Source organism: Rhea pennata, chromosome 14, assembly GCF_028389875.1.
Source record: "Rhea pennata isolate bPtePen1 chromosome 14, bPtePen1.pri, whole genome shotgun sequence".
NCBI lineage: Eukaryota > Metazoa > Chordata > Aves > Rheiformes > Rheidae > Rhea > Rhea pennata.
Window position 1 is genome coordinate 13,369,129 of NC_084676.1, and position 16,300 is coordinate 13,385,428.

General features: G+C 47.5%; 2 protein-coding genes across 15 annotated transcripts in view; one reads left to right on the plus strand and one right to left on the minus strand.

Moving 5' to 3' along the window:
• UIMC1 (ubiquitin interaction motif containing 1) overlaps positions 1-5,464 on the minus strand; it is a 39,575-nt gene extending 34,111 nt beyond the window's left edge. For 5 of the 10 annotated variants that reach the window (XM_062587055.1, XM_062587048.1, XM_062587059.1 and 2 more), the window contains exons 1-3: positions 4,599-5,090; positions 4,275-4,452; positions 1,040-1,197 (exon numbers count right to left, since the gene is read on the minus strand). In XM_062587055.1, the coding sequence (XP_062443039.1) occupies positions 1,040-1,189 (150 nt within the window). In that variant the 5' untranslated portion in view covers positions 1,190-1,197; positions 4,275-4,452; positions 4,599-5,090. Of the gene's footprint in view, positions 1-1,039; positions 1,198-1,523; positions 1,545-2,358; positions 2,440-4,274; positions 4,453-4,598; positions 5,091-5,429 lie in introns of those variants that run through there. The other 5 variants (XM_062587050.1, XM_062587052.1, XM_062587051.1 and 2 more) reach the window with 5 other exon arrangements.
• A 550-nt stretch (positions 5,465-6,014) lies between these two features.
• On the plus strand, positions 6,015-16,094 carry ZNF346 (zinc finger protein 346). Of its 5 annotated transcripts, none has more exons than XM_062587064.1 (7): positions 6,015-6,078; positions 6,776-6,879; positions 6,982-7,077; positions 7,942-8,092; positions 9,276-9,515; positions 12,185-12,278; positions 13,660-16,094. In XM_062587064.1, exons 2-7 carry the CDS (start codon positions 6,784-6,786, stop codon positions 13,763-13,765), a joined length of 783 nt encoding a protein of 260 aa, XP_062443048.1. In that variant the 5' UTR covers positions 6,015-6,078; positions 6,776-6,783; the 3' UTR covers positions 13,766-16,094. The 5 variants fall into 5 exon arrangements, 4 of the variants coding, with proteins under 4 accessions (XP_062443048.1, XP_062443046.1, XP_062443049.1 ...); XR_009959864.1 differs by lacking the exons at positions 6,015-6,078; positions 13,660-16,094 and adding exons at positions 6,379-6,495; positions 11,587-11,834 and having other exon boundaries at positions 12,185-12,248; XM_062587062.1 differs by lacking the exon at positions 6,015-6,078 and adding an exon at positions 6,379-6,495.
• The last annotated feature ends 206 nt before the right edge of the window (positions 16,095-16,300 follow it).

The window sequence follows — 16,300 nt, forward strand, 5'->3', positions numbered from 1 at the left end:
CAGAGCTAAGGGTTTAACCCCAATGAACTATTACTGCCATATGTTCCATTTCTTTCAGGGAATTTCCCAATGGGAAAGAACTCAGACAATGTGAAGAAAAAACATCTAATATCATTTGCCCTACAGCTTTTTACTGTTTATTTCTAGTGCTTTTCCCCTTCTCACATGATAATCGCCTTATTGTAGAGACTCATGCTCCAGATGTGGGAGCGAAGGGGACTTGATTTAAGATCTACAGCTTGAGAGTGAACTGAAATGCTTTTGAAAATGGTAGAATTACAAAAAGCAGCTTAGGATCCCAAATCACAGGCAAGACAGAGCAAAGCCTTAACAGCCATACATAAAGAACTGATTCTAGTAATTTCCTCTCATGTACCTCACCTGAGCTGAAGCCAGATTCCCGGGTCTCTGGATTTCCCCAAAACAGTAGCACCTCAAGACTAGCTCAACAGTTACAGACACTGCAATCTTTTAGAGTAAGGCTCTAAGATATAAGATAATGCTAGGGATAAATGATCCAGGCCCTTAGATCTTGGCCAAGCAAACTGACACTGCAGTTCACCTTTACATACTATGGAAGTGCATTAAAAACTCAGATCTCCATAATTCAGGATGAGTTTATCAGACACCAGCTGTGTTCTGAACTACTTGCAAGCCTGTGTTCTGGAATCATTTTCTTATCTATTTGCACATAATACAGAATCATGTTTCTGTGGTTTAGCTGGAAATCAATCAAATAAAAATTATGAAAAAAAGATTTGTAAAGGGATTGAGGAAAGGTTACTTTTAAATTACGTTTCAAATTCAGTACTGAGAGGATTTGGTTATCAAATCCCAGACTCATAACTCACCCTCACCGAGCACATCATTTATTTCCTAGTCAAATAGGATTTGATTCATCTCATATATAAGAAGAGGAACAGCACAATACACGCAGAGCAAAGTCTGACCCCAACACATACAGTGTGGGATGCTCAGACACTCTCTCAGAACAGCAAGGCCCCGCACAGATTCTGGACTCCACATTCTGGTCACTGACCTCTCCATCGCTGTCAGATATAACAATAAATGCGTCCACAAAACTGCGCTTCTTCTTGGCATTGACTGTGCCCCTCTTCTCTTCCTCCTCTTCTTCTCCATCCTGACCTCGAGAGTCAAGACCCTCTGTGGGTTTCTTCTTCCTCGGCATCTTTCAATCTGAAATAGAAGGAAAAATTAAAAACCATTTGTTTTCTTCTGGTTTAGATTTCCCCTAACAGCCATCCTTTCTAGCTATTTTTAGGCAAAATACTCCAGGCATTAGAACCTTATTATAAAGCATGGTGGATCTAGTGGTACTGGGAGCCACACATACGAGTCACCACTCATCTAGTTAAGAATACTTTATTATAGCGGATTGTTAGAAAGGAGTTTCAGGGGAACAGCAGTGCAGACAAGTCACTCCAAATGCCCTTGCTCCAAAGCAATGAGGCAATCTCCTCTCAACTTCTCCTGTTAAAGCTCATCAGCAAACTTTTCCAAACCTTAATTTCACAGCAGGTGTCCTGCCCTCTGTCATGGCCCCAAGCTCCCCTTCCTTGGTGCCACACTTTCACTGTCCTGATGCAGAATAAACCGGGATGTGGCAGTGAATCAAGCTGAAATTTGCAAGCAAGAACAAGACATCACAGCAGCACAACCATTTGCCAGCTTTTATATTCAATAAGACACGGGGGAAAGGCGTGTCTCTCAGAGGAAGCTCTTTTGCCCTCAGAACAGCAGCTCCATGGAAGGCTGCACAAGCACTACAGGAATGGAAAACACAGGCAATGGCAGTAACTATGCTGGAAATAAGACCACAGATTTATCTCATGGCTTAGATTTCTCAATGAGAAGCAGACTCCGTAAGTCCTCGGCATAGACATGCCTGAACCATTCGTATTAAAGAGGGCACTTGACAAGCAGGGAGGAACCTGCTGAGCGTTATTAGTGCAAGCCTGAGTGCTCTATGAACAGCACAATTGAGGGCAGGTGCCCACGCAATACAAGCTAGTACTTCAGCAGCTCCGTTCCTTGCCAGCCTATAGACTGTTGGAGAGAGCTGCACAGCACGCGTTAGCTGCTTTGATCAAAAAGGACTCAGACAAGAGGACCAGGAAGAGATCTCGGTGAATGAGAGCAGCAGGATGGCACACGAAGTTAAACCACTATTTTCCTTCTATGTTAGCCTTTCAGTTGAACAAATGACTTAAAAAACATTCAGTGCTTCTTGGACCGTAAGCTAAAAGCCTTACAAAGCAGACTGAACATTATCAGCTTTGTTTAAGTCAGAAGTAAACATGTGCAGAGCGGTTAAGCAACAAGCCCGTCATTACACACCAGACAATGGCAGAGCTGGGGATGCAGTTCAAGCTGGCTGGTTCCCAGACCAGTGTCCTTCCACAGAATCATTCTGCCTTCCTTCAAGAACATTGAAATAGCTCAAATGTACTGCTTAAATCTAAAATAAGAATACAAGAGAAGATGCAACAAGGACCCTACATTACCCAGTACAGAGCTAGATCTTCTCCTCTAACACCACAGAACTGCAGAAAAACAGCAGCTATGTATAAAAATGCTAATAGGCAAGAAGTTCAAAATCCACACTAGTACCACAAACACCAATGCACTCCCCATCTACAGGAGGCAGCAAAGTAAGACTGAGAGAGGACTATATTATGCATCCCCCCCTACATTATCTGCAGCCTTCGCAAACTGCCTTAACCTCTCTGCTCCCCTTTCCCTGTAAATACATGTACACACATGTCTAGAGGAAAAAGATTATTATCTTGGTGAAAAATTATTTGTACCAGAGGTTTGCTGAGCACTGTGAAGATAGAATATTGCACAAATTGCATGCGTAGCTTCATAAGTGATTGCAACTATCACTGCAGAGTCCACAAATATCTGTCTGTTTGGAAAGGGGAAATAAAAACAAGGGCAGCTTGTGGAAAAGCATTGGCTCTTGCAAAACAAAGTTGTTCTGCTCCAGCTGAGCTGAACTCAGCTCTTGTTGGAATAGCCTTGATACACTTTCTCCATTTCTTATCTTTTGCTCCAAACAGCTTCTTTGCCCTCTGCCCTAAGAGATGAATGAAGCTTCCAAGAACTGCCACCACCAGACGACTCTGTCTAGGTGGGGAACACTCTGTTCAGAAGAAAAACACTTAGCAGACAGGCTTTTTGGCACGATGATGAGGATGAGTACTGGGGAGGCCCAGGCCTCCAATACGCGAGTCTGTGCAGGGTTACTCTATATTTGGAGAGACGGTCTGTAAACCTTTGCCACTCAAACAAAAGCAAACAGCAACAAGCAACTGCCTCACAGTCTTTTTTTTTAATCCATGCCAGTATCACCAGCTCTCCTCTGACTGTGCGATACATCTTCTGCCTGATACACTGTGCTAAATAAGAAATCATTGAGAAGTATCAGCTGGAGTTATGATGAGTCACCTACCTCCAACATTTAAAGAAAATAAAAAAGATGTAAGAGATGTAACCACACAACTCCCACTATGCTTCTGAAAACTAAAGGACTTGTGGCAAAGAGAGTCTCTGCAAATGTAGCTAAGGGAACAAGACAAGTATGAAAGCACATGTAACTGTGCTAGTCTGTGGGTATGAGTAGGAGAGCAGTAATAGCTTTTATTAGACAAACTGATATAGCTGAGGGAAAAAAACAAGTGTTAGAGCACATCCCCTTTCTTCAGGTAGGGAAGTTAAGTACAGAAGCTGTATTTTGCTTTTAGCACTCTTGGAAAGGACAGTTATCTAAGGTGAAAATATCTGGTTTCAGGTTCAGTGAAACAGGCCAAAGACTGAACTACCTAAAGAAAAAAAAAAGAAAAAAGAAAAAAACTTTGCAATGCAGCTCATGGGCTAGTTTTCCAGTTATCCACTTTTCTCAGCTTTGAATTCAACAGAATTTCTTCGTAAATGTTCTGACAGCAAAGGTGACCTCCTGACAAGGGAACTCATGTGCACCACATTCTTCCAGTGGCATTTTTAGGGATATCCTTGAAGATCCCTAACTTGTGATTATTTGTCATTTTCCCTCTCATCTATCATTTTGATGAATCAGAAAGCAATTACCGACAGAATAATTCTAAATCTTGACACTATGCTACAGACACGCCAAGCTGTGACAGCTTGAAAAATGCTTGAAAATGAAGCCAAAAATGAATGACTCTCATCCCCGGATGAGTTTCTGAGCCGTTTGAGACACAGGCTGTCGCTTTGTAAACAACTCCCCCCACCTCAGAAACAAGAGACACGATGCTCTCGGGCAGCGCTGCGAAGCAGCTCCCTGCTCGCACAGGTCAGCACCACACGCATCCCTGGAAATACCATTCTTGGACCCTTTGCTTTCCCCTGCCATGCAGGGACCAGCTGATGATGCTCTGTGACCATCAGGACATTACAGTTCGTAACACCCTGGAGGGAAAAAAAAAATTGTTTACAGGAATTATCCGTTTATAGACCTGGCCCTTCATGAGAAGGGGTAAAAAGACTGCAGAGGCCAAGTATATCCAAGTGCTGCACATCTGCAAATGCGTCTGAGCACCGCAGGAGTTGCTCACCGCTTAGCTCCCTTCTAACCAAGCCCAGCAAGTCCCGCACACGGCAGCTTTCCACCAAGGACGGGCCGCACATGGGGAGAGAACGACCCTTCGCACAGCACCCATCCACACGCCCAAGGTCCTTTCATCCTCTTGCGGCACGGGCACCGATGTGCTGACGAGGATGGGATGAAGGCTACTCGAAGAGTGTCGCCTCAGGGATGAAGCATGAGTGCGGGGTCGTAGACTGGATGGTGCGTGAGCTCAGGAGGAACAGGAGCGGCCAGGGATGGGGCAGGCTAAGGGAAAGGGAGCGCGGGGGTCGCCCCAGGACCAGAGGAAGGAGGCAGTCCTGGGTCAGCCTGGCAGGAGGGAACAGGGGAGGCAGGGAGCCGGCCCTGGGGGGCAGGTCTCCCGGGGAGGGCACGGGGAGAGCCCAAGGGATGTCAGTAATGGGCTCCCCAGGGCAGAGGGCCGGGAGATAGCACCAGGGGGTCTAGGGGGCCGGTACTGCTGTTCCCCCCAGGGAAGGGGGCCGGCGGACAGCCCCGGGGGGGCAGTCCCAGGGGAAGGAACAGAGGGAGAGGCCCGGGGGGGGGAGCATCGCCGGCGTCCCCCTCTTCCCCCGCGGAAGGCACCGGGGACAGCCCCGGGGGGCAGCGCCGGGTGGCCTGGGTGGAGCCCGGGGGCCGGGCCGGGAGGGGCGGAGCCCCCGGCCCCAGGGACCCCGCGGGAGGGCGCGGGCGGCCGGGGCCGGGCCCTCCCCCCGCCGCGGCGGATCGGGGCCCGCGCGAGCCCCGGGGCAGCGGGCCCGGAGCGGCGCGGCAGGCCCCGGCGGGCACAGGTACTCACCGGGCCCGGGCCTCCCGCGGGCCGGCACCCCGCCCCCGCCGCGCCGCCCCGCCGCGCGGGCTGCTGCCTCCCCGCCGCGGCCCGCGCCGCCTCGCCGGTCCCGGTCAGCGGGTCTCTTGCCCGCACTCAAGTTGGCGGCGAAGGCCTCACTGCCCTCTCCCAAGATGGCGGCGGCTGCTTCGGCGCGCGTCACGTGGCCGGCGGCGAGTCGGGCGGCGCCATGTCGGGTGCGGGCGGCGGCCGTTGGCGTCGGCTCTGAGGCGGCGGCGCAGGCGGGACGAGGGCCGCGAGGAGCAGAAACGGGCGGCCGCCCGCGAGGGGCTTAGAGCGGGGGTCGCTAGCGGAAATGCTCCCGCTTGCAGGGCTTGCCTCGCGGGGAGTGCTTGTTCTACCTTAGGAGGAGAATGCCCAGATCAGGGCAACCTAAGCTGTGAATGACTTTGTAAATAAGCATCTTTCCTGATCAAATTCATGGGTTCACGAGAAAAAATTCACGAGCAAAGCGGTTTAAATCTCTTGGTATCGCTCAGATTTCATTACGGAATTTAAAGGCACCTTCTTGATTACATTTTTCTTTTGCAGAAAACACAACGAGAACTAGTGTGTTAAAGAGCCAGTTAAAGACAAAGAAGCCAGTACGAGACCAGAGGTGAACAGCCCAAGAAGGCTGCTCACAGAGGCCGGGACGGCCGCCCGGCCGGGCTGTAACCCGGGGCTGGCCCGGCCCGGCCCGGCCCGGCGGAGGCTCCGCGCCGCAGCCGCTTTCGCCACCCGGGCAGGGCAGATGTGCCCGCAAGTAACATGGCCGCTGCCGCCTCCAGCGCGGGCACGTGACGGCGCGCGGCGTCGGCCGGCGGGGCTCTCGCGGGAAGCCGGCCGCCGTCCTTTCTCGCGAGACGTCGCCGCCTGGCTCCGCCCTCCCCCGCCGTTGCTAGGCACGAGGGAGCGCGCGGAGCCCTCGCGAGAGCGGCGGGGCGGGGCCGGCGGCGGCGGCGCGCGGCTAAGATGGCGGACGGGGCGGGTAGCAACGGGGACGCGGCGGCGCTGCCGGTGGGCAAGGAGGCAGGTGAGCGGGGCCGGCGGCGCCGCCGTCGCTGCCGCCCCAGCGCGGGCGGGCGGGCCGCGGCGTGGGGCCGCCCCACGGTGCGGCCCGACCCGGCGGCGCCTCCGCCGCGGTAGTGCCGGGGACCGGCCGCGAGCCCCCTCGCGCCCTCGGGCCCGCCGCCAGCGCCGCTCCCGCGGGCCGCCCGCGCTCGCCGGCGGTGCTGGGCGCTGCTGCCGCCTCCCCCCTTTGAGGCGGCGAGTGGCTTTCGGGAAAGTTGACTCCCCTGTTGTGTTCTTTGCAGTCGATCGCATGATCAGAGAGAACAGTCACATTTTCACAGACGCCCAGTGTAAAGTGTGTAGCGCTCTGCTCATCTCAGAGTCCCAGAAGCTTGCGCATTACCAGGTTAGATCACAGGCTGTGACTGAACCTTCTTGATCTGTCTGTAGTTAAAGAAAGCATATGGCAAAGTGTTAAACACCGGGGTGTTTTTTGTGCTTTCTTCAGAGTAAGAAACACGCAAACAAAGTGAGGAGATACTTGTCTATCCATGGTGAAGAGGAGCTTGCGCATGGGAAGAAAATGAAGCTGGATGCTAAGCAGGTAAAAGTACTTTTTTAATTAAAATTCAGGAAGTTGATTGTTATATCATCTGGAGGCACTTGAAAGTAAATGAAGAATGTGCTTTCAGAAAAGGTATTGCCAGAATTGAGTAACTCGGTGGCAGTTTTGTTATTAAGCCATATGTCAGTGAGTACAATTCCTTTTCTCTTTTGTATATAAGCAACTGCACATTTCCTTTTATTGCAAGCCTTCCTAGGAATTATTTGAAATGACAAGACAAGTGTATAGGGATGACTTTTTGCTTTCAGTGAGAGCACATTGTGGAGTGATGAGCTACTGGAATTCACTTTTTGGGGTGGTCCCTTATTACTTGGGTTTCTTTAACTGGTAGTTAAGAGCTACCGGTAAGTAAAGGGAACACATTCCACTCAGCCATCTGTCTGCCCCGTGACTCATTTGGGAGACAGATTCTGCTTTTATGATTGCTTCAGCTTTAATCCCTAACCCTCAAGCATTTGTAGCAGAGGGGAGGGGGAGATGAAAAAAAAGATTCCTTTGCACATAACATTAAGCTTAGAAATGACTGCTGTTGCCTGCTCAGCTAGCATCATATTGCAGATGACCCAGTTGATAGTGGTGTCTGTGCCGCTCGGCTCACACCTTGCAGAGAGTAGAAGGCTAGCTGTTCCAATTCTGGCAGCCACTCACTTAGCCTTATCCTTAACCCTTGTAGGCCAGGACTGCCCCTCTAGCTAAGGGTTTTCACTAACGAGTATGATGCTGCATCACGGAAATCATCATGGATCATCTGTTCAGTCAAATCTGCTCAACTTAACACTTAAATGTCTCTAGTTCTCTTGTTTTCTTTGATACCTAAACCTTGGTATTTCGTCTTGTAAACAGGAGAACAAGCAGGAGAGCAGCAATGGAGAAGACAGGAACAAGTGTTGTCCCATCTGTAATATGACCTTTTCCTCTCCAGCTGTGGCAACTTCTCACTACTTAGGCAAGACTCATGCCAAGAACGTGAAGCAGCAGTCCCCCAAAGTAGAAGGTACGTCTGTTCGCAGAGTCTTTGCGTTGTACAAAGGGAGCCTGTCCAAGCTAAAAATTACTGTAAAGATTCTAAGTTGAGAAGTGGCATTGTACCCTGTGTATAAACTTTATGAGGATATGGTGCCTGCTGAAAACTTGCAGGGACTGAAATGATTGGGGGAACTTGTAAAAGACAAATTCACTAGGGCCATTCAAGACAAAGATGTAGCCTCTGATTTCTGAGCTGCGGATGGCTAGAAACTGGGAGAGTATGGCTGGAAAGTGTCAGTATGTGCTTGTCTTGACCGTGTGCTCTTCCCATGGCATCTGCTGTTGACCGCTGTCAAGATGGGTGCTGTCCAGGCAGACCCTGAGTCTGACCCAGTAACAGGTGCCTGCGTCTCCCACCCCTTTGCTGGCAGATGGAAAGGTCTGATGTGTGCAAGGGCAGGGAGCAAGCAGGAACATCCAAGAGTCCTGGGTGGTGTAGGACAGAAGAAAAATGTGGCCTCTGGGTGCACCTGAGGAGGACGGCTTGTGTTAGCACCAAGCTGCAGTAAGCGTGAACAGTTTGGAGCATACCTACCCTTCAGTCTGAAAAGAGTTCTTGGGTGCTTAGAAAGTTTGTCTGGTGTTCAAGTACCACTTAATTAGAGGACATAACGGGTGTCTCCATCATATAGGAGTGCTTGGCTCTCTGTGTGAACTCAGTTCATGTGACCTAGTCCTGTTCGTGCTATTTCCCAAGCAAGGCTCTTGACTTTGATTCAGGATCAGGTCCTACAGTTACAGTGTTTCCAGAAACCTGCTTGCTTTTTCCAGTAGAAGGGATGTATTCTAACTGCCTCCTGTTGTCTCCCTTCTGTCGTTATCATCCAGGCAAAGAAAATCTATGTCATGTTTTTTGCATAAAGCCATACTTATTTTAACTCTATTAAGGAGAAATAAGCAAATCTTTTTTTTTTCCCTTCTCTTTAAACCCTAGAAGTACTTCTGACCTAGTCTAAATTGTCTTACTGCACACTTCTGATTCTGTAATATTAAGGTAAGAGGTAGACACAATCTGAGTTTATTTAGAGGTCTTGCATTCTCTGTCTAAGATTGTTTTTGTTTTTCTTTTTTAATGGATTTGGGGGAGGTGAAATGACTGCTTTTTACATTTAAGTTCTGTAACTGATCAACAGTTTCAATTCACCCTACAGAAGTGGTGCCCTCCCAGAAACATCCTGCCACCCTTCCTGCCTCTACTGTGTCTTCTAATGAAGAGAACAAGGACATTACTGACCCAGACAAGTTCTGTAGCCTCTGTCACGCTACTTTCAATAACCCCCTCATGGCAAAACAGCATTATGTAGGCAAGAAGCATAGAAAGCAAGAGACCAAACACAAGCTGATGGCGCACTATGGCCGAACTGCTGATGCATCGGCATCGTCCTTCATGGGTGAGTTCTTAGTAGGCAGGTTAATACATTGCTGAAGAGCAGGGTAGGAGAGTAACAGTATGTGTCTGATGGGTCTCTGGACCAGGCAGCCCATGAGGAGGGAAGAAGGGAGAATTTCTTGCGATGGGGGATAGTGTTTATTCACTGTAAAATTGATTTGATTAATGTTGTAAACCCTTGGCAGGAAGAGAGAGGTTGAGATTGCAGCTACTTGCGACAGGCTTTGGGTTGTATTCTGCAGTGCTGTCCAATCAAGTATGTCCATTTTATTCTCTCTGTGGGAGTAACCCAGGTATTTTGACCAGTACTGCTTCTAGTTAGGTGAACTGTGTCCAAAATGAAAAGATAAAAGTGGCATTTGACGCCCCCCCCTCAAAAAAAAAGAAAAAACTTCAAAGGGGACCAGTCAAAGATTGGAGAAATAGGTTTAACTGCAGCTGCTGCTTCAAAGCACATGAAAGACAGATTTCTGCCTTTTTGCCTCTGTGTGGTCACTTCCATCTGATGAACTAATGTAGCCCTGTCCAAAGCTGGCAGGAATGTGAAAAATGGAGCTATTAAGGAGGAACTTTAGGCAGACAGTTAAAACTCTTTGCTTGGTTTATGATCTGCTGCTTATGAGTACTTCTAAGTGATGAAAGCTCTCAGAGTCCAGTGAAAGTGTAGGAGCCCACAGTAAACTTCCGTGTTCTTCCGAGCAGCCCTCTGTTGGACCAGGAAATCTAGTAGTTGCTGGATGCTTGAGATTAAAAAAAAAAAAAAAAAAAAAAATATGAAGTCCTCTTCAAAGGCTTCTTTCTCTGTCATAAAAGCCCCCCTAAGCAGATTAGTTATCTTAATTCTTTGTAAGCCACCTTTAGATATTGGTAGCACTTATGGGAAATGAGGCTTAATTATCCAAGCAGTATTTTCTCCCACTTCACATAGTCGTGTGGGAAGTGGAAAAAGGTGCTTGATATTTAGTGTTATCTATCTGTTTGTTATCTAATTAGTGGGGCCTGATCAATAGCTCCACTTTTATTGTGATTCAGGATTTGACAGTGGCAGGAGTCCCAGCCCAGGCAGACTGGGTAATTGGGTAGTTCTGTGTGATTGATGTCTTCTATGAAGCGCTTCTAGAACTAGAGTATCTACATCCACCTCCCCCTGGCACTTCAGCTATTCCAGGCAAGGTTTCAGAGCTTGGGCTGTCCTGAAATGATGGGTGGCTCAAAGGGCTCTCCTGCTCATTTTGCCCCTCTCTGTATGCTGTCATCCATACTAACCTGGCCTGCCATCAGATTTCATCCCAGCATCATCCATCATCCATTTGGTTTTTTTAATATAAAATCTAGCTCAGATTCTGATTTATTTAATTATTTATTTAATCTCTGTGAGGGTGCTAGTATCTTTTTCTGAGATGTCCCATCCCTAAATCTGTCTAGGTAGGGATCTGACTGGCAGCAAGTGGAGATGTTCCTTTGTTCATGGAACACCCAGGTATTGTCTGCTTCAAGTTCCTCAGGAACCATCAGCTTGGGGTGCAGGAGTGCAGTTAAAAGGACTTAGTACACACACCTGCTTGCCAGAATTGCAACAGAGATCTTGACCTCTGTCATGTAGGAGGTTGGATGTCATGACTGTAATGGGTTGTCTGCCCTTTCATGCCTGTGTCCAGCTCTCTATTTTGAGAGTTAAATGGCCCACTAGTGCCTGAAATCTCTCTGCAGTAAAGCAACAAGAGGAGAAATCTGCTGCATTGTGTTGTGCTTCTCAAAGATTACATTGCTCTGCACCCCTCGGGTGAATGTCTGAAATTTCTTTCACTTTAAGCAAATATTTTCTTTATATGAGACTCTAAGGCAGAGCCCTTCCCCAGAGAGCTTGAATTCAAGGGTAATTAATGTCTTGAGGACAACTGCCAGGAGTTTTCAGTCTTATAGGCTCCTGTAGTGAGCTGTACTACCATGCGTACTTGTTTGGTATCTGTGACCTCCAGAACTTTCATTCCAGTTAGAGTTGTAATGTTACACAAGACCGCTGATCTGTCTAGTATAACTATTGTTGGAAACTTTTTTTTTTTTTTTTGCAGTTAACTCGTACACTGACTGTAGCAGAACTGCTTGAGGATACAGTTTAGTATTCTCAATTTGCACTTCAACAAGGCTTAACAGAATGTTGCACTGTGGAACTTGACATCGTGTATAATCTCCTCTGAGTTTTTTTTTCTTTTTTTATTTAAACACTTCAAACTTACAAGTTTAAGTATCTCCCTTACATTCTATTATGAAATATAAAGATCAGGAGAAGTGAAAATTTGGGAGAGAAGGGGAATTGCAGGTATAGTATAATGTCAGATTTGGTTTCCTAATGCTAAGATTTTACTAAACTTGATAGTGTGAACTATTCTTAGGAAATCTGTATTAATTTAATAGATGAACAAATCTGTGTGACAAAACTTTTTTGTCTTAGTGATTCCCTCACATCACTCCTCAGTGACTGACCAATGTCTTAAGCAGCTGATGTGGTGGTTGGATTCTGTGACCTCATTGCCTGGTTGGAATTTCAATTTGCTATTTCTTTGTTTAACAGTTAACTAACACATCAAGTGATTGATTATCTCACTTGTTTCTACCTCAGGCACCAAGTTGTTGGCTAGCTGTGTGTGTTAACATTGATGTCTGTTTCAGCTGGGAAGGGGTACCCCTGCAACACATGTAACATAGTACTGAACTCCATAGAGCAGTACCAAGCTCACATCAGTGGCTTCAAACACAAGAATCAGTAAGTAACTTTCTTGTTTAAGTGTGTTTCTAGCCTTGCTGTTCAAATCAATGGCTTAACTGTAATGCAAAATACAGTTTTGAATGCGTATTTCAAGCTGACTTGCAAGCAGAACAATACAGTTTTGTGAAAGCTTGTGCTGTTTGTTCTGAAGCAGATTCACACTTGTGGTGCTTTACACTGGCTCAGCTTCTTCCACAGCTCCCTCTGCAGACAGAGTGGGGTGCTGCTTAAGTAGAAGTGCCCTTCAGTTGCTTTTGATTCTTGATGGCTGAGATCAGTGTGGACCTCTGAAGTGAATGCATCCAGCCTGACACCCATTAAACACTGTTTCTATAGCAACCAAGATTTTAATTTGATTCAGGGCTGGCTTAGTGGAGGTCTGCTTGCCATTTCAGTCTCTCTATGAGTTGCTTGTCTTACAATCTGGGATGTAGTCAGCACACTCTGGAAACTGAGACTGTATTGCTGAACTCACTTTCATGGTTAGTGAGTTAAATAGCAGGATCTCCTGGGAATATTATCGACCTGAACATTTTAGGCTGCTGGGGAGATGATACATGATACTAAAAATACTTGTTCTGGACACTGTCAAAGTTGGAATCTTAATTCCAGAGCCTTAACTGAGAGATGGTCTGTAATGAACTCAAGTTGGTTGTAGTTTTTCTTGGAAGAAAGAGCAATGCATTAGAAAACATTGCCTGAAGTGCAGAGAGATTCCTAGCTGAATTTCCCAGAGAGGGGAGGGGGCAAAAAATGGAACCTTCTGTTGCTTACATGTGGAATTAATGGCCCCTACGCATCCTAGCCCTGTGGAGTACTTGATAAGAACACATATGCTCCATCTGACATCCCACAAAAGTTTCTGATCTTGGAAGAACACAGCAGGAGCAGTGAATAGCAAGTATCCAGCCTGAATTCATCCCATTCTAGAAAGATAACATTGATGATGATCCCAACACACATCCATACTGTTCCCATTAAGGGCATAAATGTTCCAGTTTCTGGACCTACACAGTTCCCTTTCAAAAAGCTGCTTCTGGAGTTAGCTCTGACAACGTGTTCCAGACCAGCTCCTACAGTCTGAAAGGAGAGCAAGGATGCTTGCTTTGTAATGGAAACTCTTAACAGCCATTAGCTGTGCAATAGCTAATTCTGCCAGACTAAAGGTAGCCACATGTGTTTGCACACACGTGCATGCACCCTCACAGAGGATAAGAACGCGCTTAGGTGCTTTTCTGGCAGATCTGTAACTTGGCTATAGTAGGCCATTACTCCACTGATAGCAGTGCTTGCTGAGCAATGTTTGCAGCTGACAGATTTCAAAGCAGTTCTGACATTCTCCTTTCTCCATTCTCTTATTGCTCCCTTGGATGTCCAGGATGCCAGGAGCAGTGCCGATTGTAGGATCATTTCCACCACAGCAGTATGTTCGGGAAGAGTCAACTGCCCCAGGAGGCTACAGTTATTTCAGCCAAGACTTCTAGAGCAAGTTGCAGCACTGTTCTTGGAGTTGTTGGTGGCCCAAGAACACACATCCTTTGCCAGCCCACAATGGTTTCATTATCCCTCTGGATAAGCAAAGCCCTGCCCTCATACATACTGTGTGAACCCGTTGAGCAGAACAGGAGCTGAATCTGTCAGGAAAAAAAAGAATCCAGCTGGAAAAGACTTGCTAGACAGCAAATACTTCACTCCCTTAGAGTAGTTTTCATTGTGGAATTGCTTCCTGTAAAGGTGGGTGCGTGTGAGAGGAAGTGTGTATCTGGAATAAGGAGGGTTTGGCAACAGACTGGTGAAGGCCACCTCCTCCCTCACCAGAGCAAATAATGGATTCTTGCACCTGGAAGGCCAGCATCCCATGCTCAAAGGTGTCTGTTGCTGGAGGAGAGCTCCCAGGCCCTAGCAAGCAGTGCTTATGCAGTGTGGATGGGACACTGTGCAGGCTGCCAGGCTTTTTACAGACATAAAATAGGAAATAGCCGTATGGTATCTTTGTGCCTCCTCTAGTCAGGTTTGTGTGCAAGATTTCTTGAGCAACTGCTTGCTGTTACAGCCTTTCATAGTACTGCAGCTGTTAGTGCTGGAGTTCTGTTGTCTAGGTCTGCTTAACAAGTAGTTACAATTTCTGTTGTACAAGCTGCTAGTAGTAGGAGTGGAGGGCTGAAAGAGGAGTTAGAGTTCCTGGCTGTCCAAACAGCTCAGTCCTCTACCCTGAGGATTTCCATGTGGAAGGAAGGAACTGTTTAGCCTGGTTTCCTATGGAAACAGGTGTATGTGATCATTCACCATGTGTGTCTTTGAATCCCTTGTAACTTAAATCAACCCTAGCCAAACTTGTCAGTGATGGAGATCTCTAAGATCTAACTGCAGCCAGTAAAGAGAGGTAGAGGAAGATGAACTTATTTCTAACTCAAAATTTATCAGGGTCTGCATTGGAGTGCAGAACTTTCCATTTTGCCACCAAAATAGTCTGGGAAAGGAGGGCTTTAAGGAAAAAAAAGGAAAGAATAAATCTGGACACAGCAAAAAAATGGTATAAATCAGTTGAATTGTCAGACAACCAAAAAAACTACAAATCCTTTGGAAACCTGCTTTTATTAGTCCTTTGCTAGATGCTATTTGTCCAACTGTTGTCCACAAAGTTCTTACAGACTTGTATTGCCCTGGAAAAAAAGCTGTTCTATGCTTCAGACATGGAAGTTAAGTCTTTATGGTCTCTTTGTGGTGCTAAAGCACTAGATCTGTTAGAAAAAGCCCTAGAAGGAAGGGCATGCTCCTGAGACTCTTCTGGATGAGTTCTGTACATGTTTGATGCTTAAGTTAAGGCATTGCCTTAGCTTGCTCTGCTAGCCTGCCACAGAAGCCATGTGCATAAGACTAGCTTTACGTTCAGTGCCAGTGCTCCAAGTCAGACACCCCAGGGTTTTGTCCCAGCCTCAGTGCTTCCATGGAGGTGACTAATCTGTGGCTAATCTGCTGCTGCTTTTCTTCTGTGGGCCAGAAGGACAGAGATGTGGCTCCTCCCGGGACTTGCCTGGCCAGCCCCAGCCTCTTGGGGCTGACGAGTGTGTGGGTAATGGCCGCAGATGCGCTGTGCTGTTGGGGTGGGCTGAGCAGAGCTGCTGTGTCCCATCACGTGGTTTCAGCAGCTGCTGGAAGGGCAGACTGGGGCCCTTTACTCCAAATGTTGTGTTCCAGGGTGTGCAGCTGATGCCCTCACGAGGCTGAGAGCCAGTCTTTGTAGAGGCACTTCCAAAAACTAACATGTGCTCCGATCAGGTTAATCGGGGAAGAGAGAGCTGGATGTTAATCTCTGTGCTTGGAGTGAGTGCCTTCCCCCCCCTGCTCTGGAGTGTGCATATTTTTTTTTCCTTCACTCTGCACAGAATCTGCCACCTTCCCTTAGGACAGGCTCCTGCTGGTCTGGATTTGCCTTCCTAATGTTTTCCAGTCTTGCACTACTGCTGAGGTCTGACCTTAGTCGCCTGCTAAAGAGGGGGTACTTTTAAGCCTTGCAAGTTGATCAACGAGCAGAAAATTGCAATGAACTGAAGGAAGCATTGTGTGCCTGGTAGCACTGGATGGCCTCCAACTCCGAACTCTGCTGCTTAGCTCTCGTCTCGCTGTATGAGGGCAGGTGCCTGCTAGATGTGCTATGCATTGACACCAAGAGGGATCCACTTCCAGCACTGCCCAGTCTGGTGTGTCACTCCACTGTCTGTGTACTGACAGTTTTGCCTTCTCCTGTACCCAATGTTTATGTATCTGCTGTTTCCCTAAGGTGAAGCTCTCCAAATAGAGTGTTTATTACTACTTTGGGTGCTTTGTCTCTGGTACAGCCTGTCCTGGGTTTTTTGCTGTCCTTCAAAGCAAAGAACAGGATGCAGACACCTTTGAAATACTTGGGATGGGAGGGAGGCTTGTGTTCTAACCACCTTTTTCAAGCCACTGCTGTCATCCCAAGGCATGCTGAGGCCCAGGCAAAGCTGGTTAAGTACCTTCCTCCATGCTCCTGTGGC

Excerpts from the sequence above, each read along its gene's own strand:
- ZNF346 (XM_062587062.1), top strand. The coding sequence starts at position 6,435 with ATGGCGGACGGGGCGGGTAGCAACGGGGACGCGGCGGCGCTGCCGGTG. Across the intron at positions 6,880-6,981 it reads AGAAGCTTGCGCATTACCAG|AGTAAGAAACACGCAAACAA; the intron begins GTTAGATCACAG and ends TGCTTTCTTCAG. Across the intron at positions 7,078-7,941 it reads TGAAGCTGGATGCTAAGCAG|GAGAACAAGCAGGAGAGCAG; the intron begins GTAAAAGTACTT and ends TCTTGTAAACAG.